The sequence below is a fragment of the Crassostrea angulata genome, chromosome 7 (genome assembly GCF_025612915.1).
Source record: "Crassostrea angulata isolate pt1a10 chromosome 7, ASM2561291v2, whole genome shotgun sequence".
Taxonomy (NCBI): domain Eukaryota; kingdom Metazoa; phylum Mollusca; class Bivalvia; order Ostreida; family Ostreidae; genus Magallana; species Magallana angulata.
This window is the reverse complement of record NC_069117.1, coordinates 21,248,333-21,270,708: the sequence shown is the minus strand read 5'-3', so window position 1 is coordinate 21,270,708 and position 22,376 is coordinate 21,248,333. Positions and strand designations below refer to the sequence as shown.

The window sequence follows — 22,376 nt, the reverse complement described above, 5'->3', positions numbered from 1 at the left end:
TCAAACATACAGAATTTTGCTGAAAGTAATGGATGCTACCTTTGGTAGCTGGTTATACGCCTCATGCCGGAATCTGTTCAGAACAGAATATTCTTGTTGAGATCAGGGGTTACTTACAATATATATAACGGTACACTTAGTAGTTATCTTAGTAGGTTATCCATAGATGTGGAATAGATTGTCCATCAGATTTAAAAAATAAAAAAATAAAAAAAGAATTATCAGTAGTAATTTGTTTATTAATGAACGTAAACAAAACTGTTCATGCTTTTTAAAAGCTATATGGTGTATATCAATAAAGTCTTCAACATAATAAATGTAGACCTTGGCACACGTATAATCATTTGTCCAATTTGCCAATCACTCTACTGGCGGATCAGGTGACTCCGTTTGCTTTTTGGAGGTTTCCAACGATGGAGGTGGCTTTGGTGGATTTATTGCTGACGGCTTCTGTGGCGCAATAGACAATTCCTTTTTTGGTAGCATCGGCAGTTTTATTTTTGGTGGCAAGCTTTTTGGTGGTAAAGACATAACATTAACTGGCGGTTTCGGTGGGTTAACTGGTAGAATTTTTTTGGGCGGTAATGACATTTCTTTTTCCGGTTTTTCTGGCGGATCTTGTGGCGTTATAGATATGACTTTTGGCGGACGTTTCACTGATGTGTCTTTAGGCAGATCAAGCGGCTGAAATGACGATGCTTCAACATGCGGCTTTGTTTGTTTCTTTTTGGGTTGTTCTTGTGGTAACTGAAGTGGAATGACCGAGGAATCTGATGGCAATTTGTATGGCAGCAACGGTTGCAGCAATTTTGTCCTCGGTTTTGGTGCTTCATCTGAGTTCGTCTTAGGTCCAACCTCCGGTGGCAGTTTAGGTTTGAGCACGGACAAACCAGGAAGCAGTGCTGCTGATCGCTTAGCCAGATTGTGCTCTATGTTCTCTAATTAAAATGTACATATAAAATCCATTAATTAATGCCATACAGTGTTTTACGATCATATACAAATAAATATATTTCAAACAAGATAGTTTTAATTTAATACAAATCATTTTAAGATACAAGTACTTTGAATTGGAGAAATTCCACAATGATTTTAATTTATTTAAGCTTAATATATTCGTGTTTAGAATAAAATACAGCAGGTATTAGAGTTCTTAAAGTTTATAAAGACATCCGATTCCATATATTATGTAACCTACAATCGTCTCTTTAAAAAAACGACGTTGACAACTATTTTCAGCATTGAAAAATATTCGTGGACTATTTGTAGAGGTTGGTGAGTTGTTTCTATAAATATATAGTTCTAAGGTAAAGCAATGGTTTACTTAGTATGTCTGTCAGCTTCGTGCAGTAATCTAATGTGTCAAAGAACTATGCGCTTTAAATGGTATATTTTGACTATTAAAACTAGCAGCAATAACACGCTAGATGATAACATGCGATCTTACCCCTTGTTAAATGACCATAGAGAGGCTCTGACGTCACGTAAACCGGTAATACCAATAGGAAGGAAAAAACACTTGTAGTCATCTTCTGGTAACAAAACTGTAATTAAATTCTAATCGTTTAAAACTGATTGAGTACTTGATGAAAACGATCTTTTATCAAGGTAACTTTACAGTTATAAACAAAATACAGTGTAGATAATATGTTTCTGACAACATTAAAACATTCATTTTGCCAATAGTAAAATTGCATAAAAGAAAAACCTTTACAAGTTTGAGTTCTTTTATAGCTCTATATTGTTTAAACGTGGTTGAAATTAGGAATAATTTAAAGCTCTTGAATATTCAATCCATTTAAAAACAAAAACAATTTTTAAGAACAATTTATAATATTTTTTTCACGCTATCGTAAAAAGTTGATTTGTAAAAACTTTCCTTTGGGATTTTATTATCCACAAAAATAAAACCACAAACCAACATGAAAAAAATTCTCAAAAGATAATTATCTTCTACCGTATACAAATATAAAATCAACATGAAAGCTTTGCTACTGTATAAATTATCACTATACCTTTTCTTTGTAAGTAACGTTAAAATTCAACCTAGCTGTTGGAATCTGAACACAACCTGTATCAACTAAAAAGAGTGGACTCTTTTTACCTGGTGTACTAATATCTTAAATATATTACAATGCTAGTCACGTGATATTTGGATACAAGTTTTCACAGCGTTTAAGATATTACCTCCAATTAATCAAGAGAATTTTTTTATGGCGAAAACAAAACGTTTTGTTTTCATTTAATTTTTTAACATCTACTGCTTTTGTAAATTAAATTAATGGGTGTCCATTTGTTGAAAAAGTTTGTTTTTATTTAGGTTTTTCAGATTATTCATTAAATGTGCAAAAAACAAACAAGGCAAACAAATGATTCAACTTATTAAAGCAGTTACAGTCGCATCTATGCTACAAGTACAAATAGAAATAAAATAATATGAAAATGATTTTGTTAAGCTAGCTAAAATACATCATAACTTCAATTTGACTGAAATTAAGAAACAACAAAAGTTGCATCCCGCAATTAATGCTTATAAAACAAAATCAATACAAAACCCATTTGATGCAATTGTTTTGAAGTATAAAGGTACAAGTGTACTGAAGCCATTAATTTCATTCATTTATGAAGCTGTAAAATGACTACATTTATTTGAAACTTGCTCTCATTAACCCATTTTTGAAGAGGTAAACTCCTTTTGCATGGCTTGGTATAAATTTACATTATTTACAGAATGTGCTGCAGTTAAAAAAAATTTATTAAAACAAAAGATTAGCCTGCGTATATATTTTAGAATACATGCACAGGTAATTATAAAATGTTCGTAAGTGCTTGTTACATAACCAGTTTATTATCCACGAAATGGTAGCCCAAGACAGTGGTATGACGTTTAAGAACATTTACTTGCATGAGCAAATATTGTTACCTATATATACATACAGAAGAGCAACGACGCTCGTTTTTAAAAGTATTAAAATTCTTAGTTTTTGCTTTCCTCTAGGGACTATAAATCCTTTTCCAGAACATGATATTTTTAAAGCGTAGAATGTAAGAGGTATTGGAAGCTGTGGGTTTTTTTAATAAAACGTCCACAAATACAAACTCTTATATTTTCGAAACATTGAATATCACATCTCAAAAGATAATATGGCTACAATGAAAAAGATAAGTATCTGATAGACCCAAATGATATTAAACAAGAAGCCCAGGGGCCACATTGCTTACTTGAGTAACCTTGGTCATAAATCTAATTATCAAGCGGCAGCATTTTGAATCAAAGACAAGGTATTCAGTCTTATACAAACAATGGAATCTTATAGCGCAGTGCAAAATATCAAACTACAGATCAAGTTTACACTTTTGTAGCGTCTGGTTGACATATTTTCGAGAAAATTAATTTTTTATATTTTTAATGTTCGGGTTCGATATTCTGCATAACAGTGCATTGTTTTCACAATTTCCACAAACCGGTAGGGGACGTGTATTGCTTATGCAATACTCTCAGAATGCTTGTTTATTCTAATTCAATTCAATTATTCTATCTCTGCTTCCTATAGGAATATAAATTCCGGAAGGATTTGAACAAAACTCCTACAGGATATTAAACCCGATAAGAAATCTCTAACTCCTATAGGAAAACTTCCTGTCTGTATAAAATTCCTGCACGAAATACTTTTCTCCTATAGGAATTTAATTCTAAGTCCTGTAGACTAAGATTTTCAATAATTTCTCTAGGAAAGTTGTTTCTCCTATAGGAATCGCTGTTTTCTTATTGGGTATTTTTAAAGGTCAATATCTCACCTTTCAGGTGAGACACACTAAAAACAAAAGTCGATATATACTCTCTAGACAATGGTCTGTCATTTGGTATATATGGATTTTTATGAAACAGTTACTGCATATTAACCGGGTGCAAAAATGCCACCTTGGCACTGGCATAAATATCCGGCATAGTGGGTTGTTTTGTTATTACGGGCTAATTGGTTCTCAAGAAAATATGTTAAATACCCAACCCTATTTTCAAATTATCTTCCCTTAGAAAAAAGAACTGGCCCCTTATTCAAAACAATGATAGCCCTTCCCCAAAGGACGCTTTGTTCCAAGTTTGGATGATATTGGCTCAGTGGTTCTGGAGAAAAGTTTTAAACCATCGAACCCAATTTTCACTCTCTCTTAATTAAATCACTTAAGAAATGGACTGGCCCTTCATTTTAAAACTTTAAAAGCCCTTCCCCAATCATGGTTTGTGCCAATTTTGGTTGAAATTGGCCCAGCGGTTCAACTCTATGTTCCATTTTTTCTAATTATCTCCCCTCTGAAGGGAAACTAGCCCTTAACTTGAAGAAACTTGAAACCTCTTACTCCAAGGATGCTTTTGCCAAGTTTGGTTGAAATTGGCCCAGAGGTTCTCGAGAAGATGAAAATGTGAAAAGATTACAACGACGACAACAACGGATAATTTTTGATCAGAAAAACCTTTGGCTCAGGTTAGCTAAAAAGTATCCGATAACCCCAAATGATGTTTTAAATCATGATTTGGCTGCTACATGAAGTGTAAGGGTTATTCTAGAATCATGGGTGATTCACTGTATATTAATACCATTTATCCGAAAAGTTATAACACATATAAAGTATCATTCGGATCACGCTCGCCCTTTTCCGTAACCGATAAAAAGATATTTGCGGTGACGGAAATGGCCGAGTAGTTACGATTGATAAAGTATACATCAAATCACGATGGGATACATTTTTGATATTGCACTGTGTGTTCTTACGCCACGTGACCTCATAATTTAACATTACGAAGCTTCAGGCGAACGATTGACGCATTATGAACAAGTAACAAAATAATTCAGTTGAAACGTGTAGAGTTATAAATGTGAAGCATTTAATGTTGTTTCATTTATTTTTCATGAATTCAAAAAAAATGTTCGAAAATAAAATGTTTGTTTGCTAAACTTCAAGGAATTTTTTTATGCCTAAACTTGTTGCCGTATTGTTGTTAATGTGTTGTGCCGCTCATAATATAATTTTTACAGAAAAAAGTTGAGATTAACATGAAACGTGGCAAAACATGTGTTGAAAAGAATCTCTCATAATGATGGCATATTTTTTTCATCCAACTCGTGGTGTGTTTTGATTTTATTGAACTAAATAAAACTTATATACCATCGCAAATCATGAGAGATCCTATATCTATCTCATCAAAGTCTTTTAAAAATGTTATTCCACTGTCATAAATGACGTCACGTTTTTGTTGTCATTTCGACAGTGCGTGCATAGAAGGCAGTGGGGTTTTAAGGCATTGATCTGTATTTCGATTTGCTAGCTTCTTATATTATATTAGCGATATAACCAGCTTACCCTTGTATGAGATTTTAGACTTGACGACAGTACTTGCCTTAAAGCTTTTCATTCTGATTCGTTATTGTTTCAGTTTCGTCTTTATTTCACAATCAATCGTAAAATCAAACAGCATTTGACCTCCCTTGGATTGATGTAACTATCTTATTTAAACAGTGATCCAGAAAAAAATGTTAACTTTTCTTTAGGCATGAGATACTTATTTATTATAAAACGAATGGTTCATGTACTAGTACCAGTAACTCTTTCTTCGATTAAGTGTCACTGAATTTATTAGTTATCTCTCTTGGTTTACAACAAAATGTACATGTTGAAGATACAAACATATATTACAATTTAATAATATGTCAACCATTCATCTGCATACATCAGTATATGTAAATAATATAAAATCAACCAAATCGTTATTTGATATGAGGCTATAGCCGTGAAGATTTATTTACATTGCTTCTAAAAGTACAACAAACAACAAGATTTGTTTTTCTTTGTTCATCATGAATCTTGGTTTCAAGTATTTGAATGCTGATTGTTCAATTTTTCGGTAAAATATAACCATTTTTTGTGCATGATAATGTTGACATTTGATTTAACTATCATTCATTGTTTTATATTATGCAAAGATGCTCGTATGTTCTGTATTTAGGGCTGCGTATTGTATTCTAAAAAATATCGACGTGTCATGTAATGCCTTTCCTGAATCATGCTTTTATCCACTAGTCAGGCTGGATCAAAATTTACCCAATTTAGTCCCATGGTTAGGTTTTGAGCTGTGACATTGAACAAGTTTTCTGGGTCAAAGGTCATTGTCAAATAACTTCTTTGTGTATATATTCCTTAATTTAGCTCTGTCGATTTAGTTTACTTTTTCCGTCTCTTGTCTATAAACGGCGAAAATGGACAGAATATTTCGGAAAAAAGACTGAATAACGTTGAAAAGTTCACAGGGATATGAATATGGTCGGTCCAAGTTTCTGAAACGTTCATGTACTAGGTGACCAATCAAGATTGTATCACAGTATTACAATTTTATGCAGGTTACATTAATTGCTTGCTTATTGTTTAAAATATACTTCCTATGTTGTTCAAATATTGAATCGATCACTGAGGAGTTTTCTGTCTGGAATTTTCGAATATAATGTTTAGTCGCTTCTTGTGGACGGATTGTGTGTATTCTGTGACTGTTTCGCCATCCATGTATGTATTTTGCATGCATGTTATCCCTACATATATTGATATGTACCATTTAAGATGTTTGCACAGTTGTAAGTGCTGCAAGATCCTAAACTTGGAATAGACTAATGACAAAATATCTAATTGCTATCTAATAACTCTTTGTCGAATTTGATAACCAATATGTTATAAAGCTATATCATACATAAGTTCTCAGTTTATGGTTTTTGGGTTCAGATATATTATGAATTTTATAAATGAATGTATTTTGTTCATATATGTTATTCTGCCATTATTATTAGTTTAAGAAAAATTAAGATGCATGTATGCAGAAAGGAAGAAGTTAGCCACAAGGGCCTTGAACATAAACTTACATTACCAAGAGAAAAAAAAATTGTTCAATTCCTTCAACAGTATATGTGGTGTGTTTTGGGGGCTATCAATACCGCACATAAACATGCTTATTGTTACAGATTGTGTTTATATTTTATTTGAAATATGTATGTTTTTTTCAACTCAGTTTATTGAAATTGCCGTATAATGTATCAAGGTGGCATTTTTTTTTTTTACAAAAATTTTAAAATTGTCTTATATAATAGACTAATCCTGAGTGATTCGTAGCTTGTCAAGTGAGATATTTACCTTTGAAAAACGATGTTCCTATAGAATATCAGTAATTTCCTATATGAACAAAAGTCTTGTAGGTTTTCAAAATCCGATAGAAAATCTTAAATTCCTAGAGGAAAACTACTTTAATTTCTGTATAATGAAATTCCTGTAGAAAATACGATTATCTCATAGGAAATATAATTCATGTAGGATTTTGTAAAATTCCGACAGAATTTTTAATAAATATCCTGTAGAAAAAATAATTTTCTCCAGAAAATATATTTTAAACGGTGAATATCTCACCTGTCTAATGAGCTACATGTACATTGAATATCTAACCTGTCAAATAAGATACATAAAAAAGTAGTAATATACTGTCTAGGCAATGGTCTATCATTTGGTATATATATATTTTAACGAAACTGTATCTTAACTGGCATAATTATCCGGCACAGTGTTAATTCTATGAATATACTCGAATAGTCAAAGTTTAGATTAGGAAAACAAGTTATTCTATTACAATCAATAAGTATGAATGTTTTATACCCATAGATTTCAATTTTTGACAACAAACAGAAAGGCAACTAAGGAAGTAGCTAGGAATACAAAATAGAAGATATTAATTTTAGTGACAGCATTAAATATGTTTGTCATTACATTCTTCTCGGCAAACTATATCACAAACATTACGCCAAGACCACAGATGGCACAGCCCATGCAGAAACAGTGATATACACAGAATGTAAAAAGTATTGCTAGCGTTATACAATTTTCTATTGCAGCTCAAACATCAAAGGAAAGTTACACTCCCACAGGTGTTGTCTGAGGATATTTACCTACTACACGCATTACCTTAAGACTCATGTATACCCGAATCTTGTCATACAAACGCTCGTCCAACAGAAAGACTATTCCCAGGTGTAAACTGGGGTAGTTTTTGTTTTGAAAAAAGCAGGTGCTTGTTTTGAGAACTTAATCCCGATTTGATTAAATTTAGCAGCTTTTTGGGCTTTTGTTCTCTAAATATTCGGTTTCCTGTGTGGGCTTATCCATATTGGTTCCCATGTTAATTGATCTGTGTATAGTTAATGCAATACTGCTGCGTGCAGCATACAAAATAAAGGAAAAACTAGAGTTGCATGTATTTATTTATTTTTTCTATCCGTCTTTTTGTCTTCTTTTTTTCAATACAGAAGTTTCTGTCAAATAATTTTTTTAAATGAACATGTAGAGGTTTTTCTTCAACACGTGGTTTGATCAAAATAAAGGATATTACACGCAAGTAAAATGTTGCTGTGTTAAAATTTACTTAATATATATACATATGCTAGACACATTTATACAATGTATATGAGAGCCCAATACATTGATGGTACAAACATCTTCAGTCAAAAGAACAAGATTAAAAAATTGCAAATGGCAATTGATGTTAATTACAAAAGTTTTCTTAAAATCAAAGTTCCACAATTTTATTTATTTATTCATTTATTTTGGCCGCAACCAAGGAATTGTCAATAATTTAAAGATTTCCAATAAATATCGACCAAATCCACCTTCAGTAGGTAGTGTCTAAAGGTGTAAACCGTATTTCGTTTAATTTTATGATACTTTCAGTAGAGTAAAGTGAGTAAAACTTTACTTGAACACCATCCAACTGCTGACGATTGGTAAATTTTTACAGTTTAGGATCTTCATTAAGAGTTAGTATATATACACTGGTTTTCGCGACAAATGTTCTGTCAGATCGTTTCACGGCAGCCTGCTAACTGTGAAATCGGAACCTAACCCTCATCGTTTGATAACATGGTTATCTTTGCTCTGAAGTCCTATCGTTTTGCGGTGGGGCGGCGCTGCAATGATGCGAGCGACTGCGCATGAACGCACAAGAGCGATTCCTTGACTTGATAACAACAAACCTGCCCAAGTTGATGGTAATTTATTAAGCTTATTGTAAAATATATATACTGTATTAAGAGAATTTTTTCTACAGCTGCAGTTTGTCGGCGGTAGATCGTTGAAAATTAGGTAAAATAAATCAATTTCAATATAATTGTTAAAAAAAATTATCGTTTGAATCTTCATGATATGAAATATGCTATTTCAAACAAATATTCCCAGTATTAAAAAAAACGACTGTAAATTTAGAGTGCGTTTCACCCTGCAATAAGTCTGTGGGTGTTCCAAAATATGAGTTCAACAAATGATATGCTGCTTTACCTATAAATGGAAACCCCTCTCATTGGTGATAATACATATTCTATTTTTATTCATCTAATGAAATATTTTGTTTATTAGATCTTGGGTCGTTGGTTTTTTTTCTTTTTAATGTATGTAATGTACTTGCATTGTTTGCTTATGATTTAACATACATGTACATATACCAACAGAAATCATGATACCTTCATGGAATGCCGATACATGAAAAATCTCTTGAATGATAGGTAAAAGAAAAATAAGACTGAAAGAAATAACAACAGAAATTTGAAATAAGTTAAAGGTGCTAACAGTTCGAGAAATACGGGGCTTTAATGGGGACCTTATATAGTTAGGACCACAGTCTGAAAAGCTTTACAATTCTAAGGTCTGCTAATGACCCGGCCTTTTGGTCCTATCGCCACGCAGGTCTTTTATGCAAGAAAGATCAAAGTTACTACAAGCTGCACCCAATGCCAAGGGCTTCTTGCTAATTATTTGATTTGTATCGCAAAAACCAAGGATTTAAAGCAAAAGGAGCTAGGCCGAACAAGTTCGTTGGTGTTAGAGGCTTCTGTACTCGGGGTTCCTTGGGGTTTATCTGGATCAGTGGCAATAGTCTTGTCCATTAACATAAGTGCTATGTCCATTTTATGTATTAAAGGTGTTCCAGATATCACTTTACTTCTGAATGAAATTAAAATAAAATTAAAAAAATCATATTTAACTCTTATAAAGAACATTGTGATTTTCATTTTATAGGGCGAATTTAAAGAATGCGTTAAGTATTAAAATGTGATTTTCTAAGATGTGTAAAGTATTTAATATCCGTGTGGTAGAAGTTAGCAAGTCAAAACAGATGCTAATACATGTACATGTATTCATTTACAATTCAGAATCCAAAGACATATATAAGCTATATAAGCGCAATAAGTATTAAAACACTGCTCTTTAATTCCACAAGCAACGTTAACAAAGTTTTCGTAGCTGCTGTAGTCATAGGTGTATTTAATGTTGTTTCTTACATGTTATCAGTTTAGCTATGTTTTATTCCAGGTAAACAAATAAAATATAGCATGCCTAACTTACGGCTAGGGTACTGAAATTAATGTAGTTGTTTTAGAGATTGTTTTGAATTAAGGAAAGACATTTTTGTCCCGCTTTACAACATATTTACAGTGATTAAAGTAATTCCTTGCTAAAAAAAAGCATCTCCAATTTGGTCTGCAGTGTGTTGCTTCTGGGTTTAACCATTGGCTTAAAAGTTTCAACTTACATCTGACAATACGAAATCGTGTATTGATCAATGAAACAGTACCCGTAAAACCATATTCGCGATTCTTCAAAATATGGCCTCAATATGTCGTAGGAGATTTAACAAAAGTGGAAAAAAGAGGTAAAATTCGACAGAAATATTCTATATTGGGGTTCGCAGACGGCTGAAAAACATTTTTCAAGTTTAAGAATTCGTAAAGTCGATTTTTTTGTCAGCCATAAACCCACCCAGATCTCAGAAGGAGAGACTTTTGTTACTGTGGTCCTTGCAACGCGCAGGAAATGTCCCCTACGTGTAAATGTTAAAAGATGACAGTCAGATTAAAGATCCACAAAGCTCCTCCATCGCCCAAAGTTTAACTTGATCCTTGTAAAACCCAGATTAATCTGAAACGAATGTTGACAAAAGCTGACATCAAAAAGACTAGAAGGGTGGCTAATGCTATCCAACTTAAGACAAAAAGTCGCGCTGGGGTCAGGCGTGGAGTCGCTCCTGTGTGTCTTTCAGATTATGGTGAGGGCTGCACGCTAGTTGGGGTAACGTGATCACAGAGCAGCGAGTTTTTTCAAGTGTTTCGTGAAAAGTAATTACATTTTATATGAAAATCCCAATATGCTTCAAGCACCTAACTTTGTGATCTCGAGATTGTGTTTAGAAATATGAGAAATCTGCTTATATCAAAGAATGAAATGTTTTAGATCAAATGCTTGTTAGGATAGGGTGCTCACAAGTGTTCGTCTTGTGTGCAAAATTGAAATTGATCTAAGGAAACGTTGGGAGGTCCCTTTTGTAGTGGACAATTTTAAAAATGTCAGAAAATATTAAACTGCCTAAGCACAGGGGGAGAAAAATATATAACTGTTTTAATAAAATCAAATTATTGCTCTTAAGAATTGGTCTTTGGAACTGAACAGCTCGAAACAATGAGCGAATGTTTAATTTTTTGTCTCTTTCGCGTTGTTTGTTGTGAGAAAACTGAATCATTATGACATATGTTTTTGTTTGCCTTTCAATATATCCCTTGTTTGATCGCGGCCTTTATCTAGCTCGTCCACTTACTAGGTTCTTGAAACAGCATGTGTATATCCAAAGAGGTTCTTTTGATCCTAATAAACTAATATATTTTGATAAAATATTTGAAATGTAGTAAATAGACGTTTTCCTATTACTTGATAAGTGCGCTACTTCAAGTTATAAAGCAGTCATTACAGTTTCTTATTTATGATCGGCTATAGATTTTGTATTAATTTGCTTAGGGAACTGACTTTGGCTGATTTTTTTCATTTTAAAATAACTTTTATTTTCTTTCACTAATTTTAGCAGGAAATATATGTCTTAAATTAAAATGGCGCTGTTAAATTCGGTGGATGGGTCCTTGATTTCTTTAATAATTGTAAATTGTAACTAAGCAAACGTTTACTAGCATTCATTTACGATTATTTGGAAGTGAAATCTCTTTATGTTGAAAGTATTGAGGCTGAACAGAGAAAATGTAAAATAACTTATGCTCTTATTTAAATTCATTTCTTTTCTTAATTTTAATTGAAAAGGTATAAAAAATAATAAAGTAAGATTATAAATAGATATACATTTTTTTTTTTAAATTCTCTTGCATATTTTAAAATTTAAAATAAAACTACCAATGATCCTAAATTAAACATTTATTAAAAGGAATCTATCAACTTTATGAGATGTAAGCAAATTTTCCCGAAAAAACAGAGAAACTCTAGCAATGCTATACCAAATTTATCATTTTATAAGAATATCTCCACTATAGACGGGGAAATTTTTATGGAATTTTAACTTAATTAATACACTGTATTTAAAGTTATTTATAGTTTAAGATACTAAAAAACGTCAGAAGTAATTTGCGATACTTTTCGAGTGTTACATCAACAGTTTGGTATTTAAAACACATAGATTTGTACTTCGTAAAATTTATATATAAAACTACAAATGAATAAATTTTAAATGGCCACGATGAGCACTGAAATCAGAAAATCGATTCTTAAACAATATAGCACTAATTCTAGATTAATCACAGTTAGATTGCACCAATAATACATGTACATATATTGCACCAGTAGTACATGTACATACGTGTGTGCGTGTTTATATTAATAAGTCACTTGCATCATTTGTATTCAATATTATAACACTGGTATCACATTATACATCAATATCAACATTTTCACATATGTCATCAAACTCATCTATTCCATCCACATCAATGTCTTCATCCTCGTCATCGGACGCGTTCGATGCGTCATTCTCGGACACAACTTCTTCCTTTGGACGCTTATTGTCATGCGTCTTGATATGTTTGCTCAAATGGTCACTTCTCATAAACCGCTTCCCACACTCTTTGCAAGCGAATCTTTTTTCCCCGGTGTGGGTTCGCAAATGTCTTTGTAGCTCATCCGACCTTGTGAAGCTTTTCCCACAAAATAACCAGTTACACACAAACGGTCTCTCTCCGGAATGCCACCGCAAGTGAGCCTTAAGGTGAGATGTTTTTCCGTACACTTTGCCGCATCCGGCAATATGACAAATGTGTTGCTTCTTTTTGTTCGGGTTGTCGCTGCTTTTGGCTGACTGACAATTTGGACATCTACATCTTCGACAGCGACGGGTCGGGGTCAGAATAGGCTTCATCCCTGCTATTAATGGATACTGAGATCGGAAAGGGAAGTCAATCCCTTGTTGGCCGAACATCATAGCTTGTCTCATTTTCATATCTGGAACTGTCTGCACGCTCCACCACGGCACTTCAGCCTCGGCAGCTGGGGGTGGGGACAATTGCTTGTGGACAGCGTGGTGGGGCAAGGACGGGGATACCGGAGAAAATTGGGGGAGGGGACACACAGGGGTGGATGGGGTTCGTAAAAAAGGTCTGTCACTAGTGAGGAATTCCTGTTGCCGCAGACGGGCTTGATGAAGTTCATAATTAAAAGCCTCTCGTTGTGCCTGGTCATTAGAATAAACGTTTGGGGTCACCATTGACTGAAGAGGGTGTAACGGTGTCCGGAGAGGTGGCATTATATCGGCGGATCTAAGATTCGGCCACATTTGCATTGGATGGTTTGGTGTTGGTCGCACTATATCAGATGGTCTGGACAGGTTTGGGGTCATCATGTGTTCCATACGCCGACCAGATAGACACTGGTCATTTAAAATGGGATACTGAAAAAAATAATACCAGAAATTGCAATAAAAAGCTATGACGCCAAGTATTATAAAGTATTACTGGTGACAATATATATGAAAATGCATGTACATGTTACAAACTTCCGATGAGTGAATGTATAACGTTTTAAAAATATGTGATAGTTCTGATGAAAAAATAACCCAGCAAATTATTGAAACGAATAAAATTAGTCGAAAATAAATTTTTTTTATATTCGACCTTGCTGTAGAAGGATTGTAATTTTACAATTTTTACGACGAAAGAAATTTGCAAAATATATTGTTCAATTTCATCCTTTAATTTTCAATATCAAGAACTCTTCATACTTTATTATCTAGTTAACTGTTGGATGGAAACCGCTGCCTTTTTACATTAAATCTGTAACACGTTGATAAATGAGATAACAAGCTGATGAACGTTTGCGGTAGGTGGGAAGAGGGCCCGGGGGTCAGTCATTTGTATTGGTAATATGCTTTTAGTCCCGGGGGTCAGCCATTTGTTTCAGCAATGGAGCTACATAGTGAACACTGTCCCCCGGATGTGGTTGTCCGTGAGACGAACAAAAAATAATAAACAGGTGTCGCTTTGAGTATGTTGACCACTTTTGATGTTTTATCACAAATTAATCACAGGTGATTAATGTTTAATTTCTGAAAACCAAAGGAGTAGATTTACACGGCAAATGTAGTCTTTTTAATGGTTATTAGTCTTTTTTTTTGTTGCTTCGAGATTTAGTGTAATATATTTTCCTATTTTATTTATATTTTTAGCATTAAATATAGATACTTGCACTATTATGTATACGCAAACTTGTTATACAACTCCTAGATATTTTTATTTCATCAAAGATAATTTAAAAGTTTAACGTCTATCTACAAATGGAACAAAGAATATATTCCATACATACCGAGAAATGATAACATTTTATTTTCAATTTACCTATATTAATTATTAGGTTTCAGTGGGTTTTTCTTCTCGTTTTTGAGATAGTAGAATTTATCATCTTAAAATAAAAATTCAATCAATATAGTCTATATGAAAATTTATTTAAGTCATAGAATAACTACAAACAAAAAAACACCATATAAAGGGGTACAACGAAGAAATAAGGCAGGGTTCGGTCCAAGATTCTAAACTTGTGTTCAATCCCATTTGTATAAATGTAAATTGATACTATATTTATTTTAAAAAATCAGACTATGAAGAAATTTATATCAAAGTTAGCTGATATTTCGTTTTTCTAGAATTATTTTCATATGCGAAATATAGAGATAATATTGTCCCAAAATTATTTATTCTCTTAGAAAATTCAAAATATACAAAGTGCTTGCAACATTCAATACATGTAGATGTACCAGAAAATGTTTCTGATATTTTATAGGAAAGTTATTCATTATACAAATAAAGCGTTTAGCAAACTATATGGAACAATCAAATTAAATTTATTGTCCTAAATAGAATCTCACCTGCATTGGGGAATGGTAAGGGTGAGGTGATGCAAGCGCCGTAGCCATTCTTGTGAATCAGCACGTGTTTATAACCATGGGCAATTAAAAGCCGTGAAAATTAACATCCAGACATCGTCAGAATGAGCGAAAAGTGTACACTCGGTTTGCGTCTCGAATAAATTCAACGTTTTTCTTGTTAAAAATCGTAAATAGTTTACCCCAGTGTAATCTCTCTGATGTTTCCGCGAGCCAATCAAAATACTTGACAATGTCTTTGAAGTTTGCCGCGAGCCAATTGAAATCTATAGGCGGGTTAGTTTAAAAGGAAATTAAATCCTTTCAAAATACAAAGTTCTAAGAGAGAGATTGTTTACAGTCATAATAGAAGCGATTATAACTTGTTATTAACGGGGTTGTCGAGGGCGGGCAAGTAATCTTCTCGCAGGACGTTTACACACATAAATAATTGGATTGAGGAGATCAAAGCTTCAATACCAAGGAACCCATTCAGGTAATATGGCAGGCAGCCCCACACTGCCACCAAAATCCACACCTACAGGGCTACCGGCAAGACCAATACACAAGACTGCACACCATGAGAATACCGGCGGATTAATTTTCTTCGCGGTTAACAATACGAAGAATGCCGATGAAGAGACCTTTAAGCAAGACAAGGTTGATATGAAAATGTAATTGTGCAGATTTAAATAGAAAGAATTTGATTATCATTCTACAACCACCACAGATGTCTTATCTTTGATATCATTGATGATTCATTTTGAAAATTGTGACGAAAGACAAATGTGTTTATTTTCCTATGTAAGAGTCTTTTGAACTTTAAGCCAACGTAAGTAACATGTTTGAAACGAAAATAAAAATATTTACAAAATTTCTTCTCTTTTATTTAGTCACAGAACTGAATTATTACAACGAAGAGTTAGCAATTGGCGGTAGATCCTTCCAATAAGACGTCATGGAAATCAGTATGGTCCATGTCCAAGATGGATCAAATGGTTAACAGAGCTTTGACGCTCTTTTCTTCAAAATCAGTTGTTAGGACGCATCTTCAGAATGTGCCACGGTGGTAAAGTTTTCTGTCACAACAAACCAACATTTGTCACAATGTCATGTCTTTCATCTCCATACGAGGCAAACACTGACGCAACCTAAACAGCACAAACATCCACAAAGCCCCAAATCTCTCGGAAACCCAGTTATGACATCCACCTCAAACTATCAATACGACTGCCTTTTCTTCTCTATTAATTGCCATTTAGATTAATGTTATTTAAACACCGCGCTTTGAGCAGGTGCTATATAGCAGATGACGTCATCTATTTTCTTTCTTTTTTATCACCTCATAAAGCCCGACTTCGCGTCTCGAGCGGTTTACAAAGATCTCAGAGAAAATGTTCTCAACACAGAAGTCTTCCATAATTCTTCATAAAAAGAAATTATTCTTCAAAGAATTACAATTATAACATGAAGTGATATACCTGTTATCAGACGTGTTGGTTTGGCGGGGCCCACTGAGTAACGTCTGCTAATAATCACTGATAGCCATCAAGAAATATTAGTGGGATTGGAAAATAACACGCCAAAGATTCCCCCTCAAAGACCAATGATTAACCATACCGAGGCCAGGTTTAAGAGATCTTTTTCATCTTGGTTTGAAACCGCCATCAAAAAGACTATACATTTCGTTTCATGTTTTCTTATTTTTCGCGCACAAATTGTGTTCCCATGTTTGAAATGTTCTTGTGTCTGGAGGTACAAATTTTTCCTGGTTTCTAGAAAAATATGCGCGTGTTTAAAAGCATGCTCCGTCTATTATTTTAAACTCGCAAAACCATACAAAAACTGCCCGATCGGTTTTTAATTGTCCATGAACCATCCAAAAATTAATGCTACCCTAAATCATATAAATAAAGTAGTATTTCTCGTTGATCAGATATTAATATTGCAGGGTTCAAAATATGCATGTTAAGGCCAAATCTTTAAAAATGGTATAAGGTTCATGACAAATTGCTGCTGTTGTTTTATACTTTTGCAACAACAAATTGATAGATCTACAATCATTTTTGTTAGAAATTTGAATGATGGTAACATACGCTTTCATTCAACAGACGGAGTAAAGTCACTAGAAAACTCTGTTCTGGGGAATGAATGTATATTAGTATTGAGCAAGTTAGATTGAATTCTATCCCACAAATTAACGATATTCATTAATTACACTTGGGTGAAGGATGAGCAAGCTAGAGATAAACCTTTATAGATTATTATACAAAAGATACTGCAATAGGAATTGCTAACTGCCTTGACCGATGACTTATGTTTTATCTTTCAATTGAATAGTAACCACACACAAGGGCCTTTCAGTAGTCAATATTAGAGTGACACCAGATCGAAAAGGAAATAAAATGGCCTAAAATTAGCATTCAATGTCGCTTCAATTTTGAACTTGGGGTAGAATATCAAGATAAGAGCAGTACACTGTTGTATAATTATGTCTTCTGAAACCAAGGACTACCAGTGAGAAACAGGGAGACCAAACTGTAATTAAAACTAACAGACAGAATTTTCTAAATTTCTGCCAATTCTCCGTGTTTTTGTACAATAGAAATATGTTTAAATCAAACAGTTGGTTTACAAATCCATTATACTTGCACTGTACCGTATATATACATCTGGCGAAAAGTTACAACTGAGAAAACTGGGCTTTAGATCGATTCTAGCAATGTCTGCAAAACACAATATCATGACCTTTACAGATTTCTAAAAGTAAAAAATAGTAAAAAAAAAAAACCACAAAAAAATTGATAGCTTATTTGCATACCTTGACACTCTAACATTTTGTCTCCAAGAACAAAAACCAGACTAAAGGAGGTTTCTAATGAAGTAAAGCGCCATGATCTTGCAATGTTTTACAGCAGATGCATTATAAAGATACTTATGTTTGCAAAACCTCATCTCAAAATCATTTCTCACGCGCCCATAGGTCAATAAAGTTGAGCAATTTGTTGAGCACGAAATAAATATTCTTCTCAAGGATACAAAGCAAGCCAGTCTAAATGAACATCCGAGTAGAGAGTGATGTTTTCGGTGACTGATACATCGTTAACAAAACGCCGCCGCAATTTATAAACTATTGATTTAGTGGGAAATAAGTTTATTTCATTCAAAAACTAAAAAAAAAGTGAATTCAAGGTACGCAGAAACGGTTTTGCAACTACTTCTACTCAAGAGCCATCGCGCCGACCAACTCACTTTGAAGAGTAAACAAGATAAAAACGGTCTTTGAAACGGGTTCGATTATCGACATCTTGTAAGCAGCTCTATACCGATTATCAACTTTAAAGGCGAACTTTACAAGAGCTACCACGGCGGTACGATCAAAGGCTAATGCCAGGTATATTGAAATGGGCAATGAAAAAGAAGTAGATCCTCTCTCTCTCTCTCTCTCACTCAAAGAGCGCAGTCGTACATATCTGCTATTGATTTCTTTACACCAGTTTTAACATCGAAGCCAGACGCAGACGTTGAACTTCTCAGGATACATATGCAGTGCAGTGTTCTCAGTTGACGAATATTTTTTTTGCAGACGACCGGTCAAGCGAAGTTGCCCTTTCGCGCCCTCTGGGAATTAAATTCCTCCGTCTGCTAATGTGTTACGCTGCTGCTATTGGGGCGGGAAACATCAAACAGAGTTAGTTAAACAAAGTGTGCGATCCACGCCCCCCGACCCTCCTCTTTGAAGATATGAGAATTGAATAGCTCTTGGTTAGTCATAATCCCTTCAAAGTAAAACATTAAACAAATATTTAAAGTGTTGTTAAAGGGCTGGAGAGGTTATACTTAACCGACATAAGTCAGTATTCCGCGTTAAACATCAGTAGGTTTACAGACCAGAAATTTTCATCAAATCGTTTTCTAGAGTAAACAAGGATTTATATAGGTTGAAAATAAAAAGCCAACATATCACGATTTTTAAATATGAATTTTATATACTTTTTATCATTTCTACAATCGATGAGAAACAGCACCTCATTAAATCATATACCTCTTAACATTCATAAAATATGTGCATATTACAACGGGGGTCAAGAATTTGTATCAACAACCAATGCACTGACATAGTAAGGTATAAAATGTTTCAACTCTGTACGCATATTTCTGGAAAATCGTAAAACAAATACTGTAAAAAAAAACACCAAAAAAACAATCTTAAAGTTAACTGAAATAACATTCTTCATTAAAAATCATTACATTTATTTGCTTTATTTTTAATCAAAATATAAAATAAACTTTGAACGACAATTTTGTTTGTTTTAAACATAATAGCATTCTTTTATATAAATTCAGTTCATCTGATTATAGAAAATCTATTTATTTCAGAATAGAAGTGTCTTCAAGAATTAGACTAGTTTTCTTACTGTATATTTATAGGTCAATCCATAATTGCAAATTTTAAGTGTACAAGTATCATAGACCAAAAATTTTTTAAAACAATCTTAACATTATACGTACATTGTAAATCATAATACAATTAGTTTACACATATATATATTAATTTTAAAAATATAATAGGTATAGTGTTGGACCCTTTCTATTGTAAATTGTCTCCTAATTCTGTATAAACTGTGCGAACTTAATGCTAACTATGAAATGTTGCATTTCAGACAAAAAATAGGTTTGGGGGTGTAAAAAAATGGAGGTTTTCACAATATTTAATCATGGGTATAGTTTTGTAAAATCTTAATATTAAAAATGACAAAAAAGGTATGCTAAAGTTAATAAACACATTACGTGTACAGGTGTACTAAATAAAGTCAACAAAAAAGTGTACGTTTGGAATTCACTCACTGTACCTGAATCATAGTGTGTAATGTATGTTGTAGCAATATGGGATATAAAATTCCATGATTGATATACAGTGGTAATGTGATGAGAGGACATTTCTTTCTCAAATTGTCAACTAATGCTGATTGTGTGGAACACACACTTAGAGGCAATGATTTCATAGAATAGGTCATGGAATGCCATTACTTATATATATCTATAAAAAAAAAAAGTTTCAATCAAATGAATATGTACCTGTTCTGGTGTGGACAAAAATGAAATAAAAATTTAAAAAAATATTTTGATGCATATATATGTCATGAAATAATTGAAAAAATTAAATGGACCAATAAGTAAACCTTTCACTGACTTGTATGTTAAAGCTTCCGACCAATAATGCAAATCTAACAATCAAAAGCACAGAAATATTTAAATACATTCATAAATATATTTCAAATAAAATTATTACACTGCTAATTGATATGTAAGCTTTCCTTGGGAATAAATGTTAAATATGTGCAAATGAATTAACTCATAAACTTAGGGGTAAATATAAAGTATGTGCACTTAGATTTACTTTATTAACTTTGGAGTAAATGTAAAATTGTGCATTTGAATTTTAATAGGGGCTTGTACCATCACTTAATCATAAGATTTGTTGGCAATGATCACCACATCAATCCAATAAGATCTTCGTACGACATACATTTCTGGATATGTTTTCATAAAACTCTGTTGGCATATTCTTTGCAGAGTTTTCCTAGACAACCTCCCAAATAGAATCGACCACCAGGCATTCCTTTGAACACATTTCAAAGTTCAGACTGATCACAATCTAAATAACTTGCTTGGAATTGCCGTAAATGCAGATATCTTGTCATTATATCCATGATTATGCATTTAAAATAACAATTTCTATGGAACATGAAATGTGAACTGATCAGAGATGAATCATCGGTGATACACACAACACTATATTGTATAGGGATTGCACTTATGAATTTGAGCTTGATATTATACAGTATAGAACAACAAAAAAAGCTCTCAATGAGTTAGTGTTAGTCTAACCAGATAATGTACATGAACTACCAATAAAACTGAGAGACAAAAAAGGAAAATAGACAGTTCAGGAAGACTCAAATGAACATGTGTATATGTATTGAAAAATAATTGTTGATGAAAATGGTGCACAAAAAATAATCTTGTATACATGTATATTGATCAACATTTGTTTGGTTCCTTAAATCCCTGTATGATAAGATTATACTCTAGCTATAACAATATATGTTTACTTTCCTGCTTGGCAAGAAAGTATAGAAAGAATGGAATACACCAGAAAATAAATATACACTGTATAATTGCATGAACAATGTACCAAAATTTACCAACAGTCTCTCTATGGCTTAGTATATTGTACTTCCAGTGCTGGTACAATACAAGTCAAGGTAGCACACACAATAATAGAGTTTTGCAGATTTTATCACAGTCAAGGTTTGTGTAACTGGTTTATGAAATATCACAATATATTCTAAGTAAATCTTCACTCTTTGTCTGAAGGTCTAAAACCTCATTCAATGTGTCAGGATCAAGGTCCATTTAATTATCAATATATACTATATAAGTCTGTCCTCACATGGTAATATGGGGGTCACTAGTTTTATTCCTCTTCTTCCTCTCCCTCCTCAAAGTGTATCCGACCTGTTTTCCTCAATAAATGGCGGAAATCAACTTGTGTCACAGAATTGGGATCTTTGCGCCGAATTCCAAGCTGGGGATCAAAGTTTGTTTTGCGTAAACGACCTCTAAAATCGATTCCGTTGTTTAACTCTTCTGCGATATTGGCAGTTCCATTCATCTTGGGGGGTGGAATTACTGATGGCTTCCTATAATGTCAAAAGAATAAAAAAAAATCAACTATATAGATGCAAAAAATATTTCTAACTAAAACTGATGCTTTAAATATGGCATATTCCATGCACAGTGAGTTTACACTAAACAACCACAAAGAGAGTATAAAAACAGATACTCAAATGCATACTAACAAACTTCCATATATAAGGCCCAATTGTCACCCATATTTTGAAACTACTCAACTCAGTTCCTTAAACCTCAGATTCTGTTTAAATATTTAGATTTTTGTGTGACAGTGTATTTTGGTTTTAGACAGTTGGGTCTGAATCATATTTATAAATCTATTAGCTATTTGAAGGTTTGTTTCACTTTCGATTTGCAAAATAAAAAATGTGGAAATATCCATGATCACATTACTCTCAGACAACCTCTTATCTTTCAA

At 33.2% G+C, this 22,376-nt stretch overlaps 3 protein-coding genes across 4 annotated transcripts in view; all 3 read right to left on the bottom strand.

Annotated features, from left to right (window-relative positions):
* Nucleotides 1-224: 224 nt before the first annotated feature.
* On the bottom strand, nt 225-16,865 carry LOC128191849 (uncharacterized). Of its 2 annotated transcripts, none has more exons than XM_052864178.1 (3): nt 16,741-16,865; nt 1,448-1,544; nt 225-938 (listed from the first exon to the last, which is right to left on the bottom strand). In XM_052864178.1, the coding sequence occupies exons 2-3, from the start codon at nt 1,527-1,529 to the stop codon at nt 361-363; spliced, it is 660 nt and encodes a 219-aa protein (XP_052720138.1). In that variant the 5' UTR covers nt 1,530-1,544; nt 16,741-16,865; the 3' UTR covers nt 225-360. The 2 variants fall into 2 exon arrangements, with proteins under 2 accessions (XP_052720138.1, XP_052720137.1); XM_052864177.1 differs by lacking the exon at nt 16,741-16,865 and adding an exon at nt 2,019-2,088 and having other exon boundaries at nt 1,448-1,546.
* On the bottom strand, nt 12,250-15,494 carry LOC128191848 (transcription factor Sp5-like). The gene is made up of 2 exons (XM_052864176.1): nt 15,263-15,494; nt 12,250-13,792 (listed from the first exon to the last, which is right to left on the bottom strand). The coding sequence occupies exons 1-2, from the start codon at nt 15,308-15,310 to the stop codon at nt 12,779-12,781; spliced, it is 1,062 nt and encodes a 353-aa protein (XP_052720136.1). The 5' UTR covers nt 15,311-15,494; the 3' UTR covers nt 12,250-12,778.
* Nucleotides 16,866-19,227: 2,362 nt separating the features above from the next.
* Nucleotides 19,228-22,376, bottom strand: part of LOC128191847 (myosin-IIIb-like) — a 38,017-nt gene continuing 34,868 nt past the window's right edge. Inside the window, exon 39 of the mRNA XM_052864173.1 lies at nt 19,228-21,966. Coding sequence (XP_052720133.1) covers nt 21,741-21,966 — 226 coding nt within the window. The 3' untranslated portion in view covers nt 19,228-21,740. The remainder of the gene's footprint in view (nt 21,967-22,376) is intronic.

What these genes read in the sequence shown, in the direction of transcription:
- LOC128191849 (XM_052864178.1), bottom strand. Translation starts at nt 1,529, where the DNA reads ATGACTACAAGTGTTTTTTCCTTCCTATTGGTATTACCGGTTTACGTG. An exon ending in CTATGGTCATTTAACAAGGG is followed by an intron (nt 939 to 1,447) that starts GTAAGATCGCAT and finishes CATTTTAATTAG; the next exon opens with AGAACATAGAGCACAATCTG.
- LOC128191848 (XM_052864176.1), bottom strand. Translation starts at nt 15,310, where the DNA reads ATGGCTACGGCGCTTGCATCACCTCACCCTTACCATTCCCCAATGCAG. An exon ending in CTTACCATTCCCCAATGCAG is followed by an intron (nt 13,793 to 15,262) that starts GTGAGATTCTAT and finishes TATTTTTTTCAG; the next exon opens with TATCCCATTTTAAATGACCA.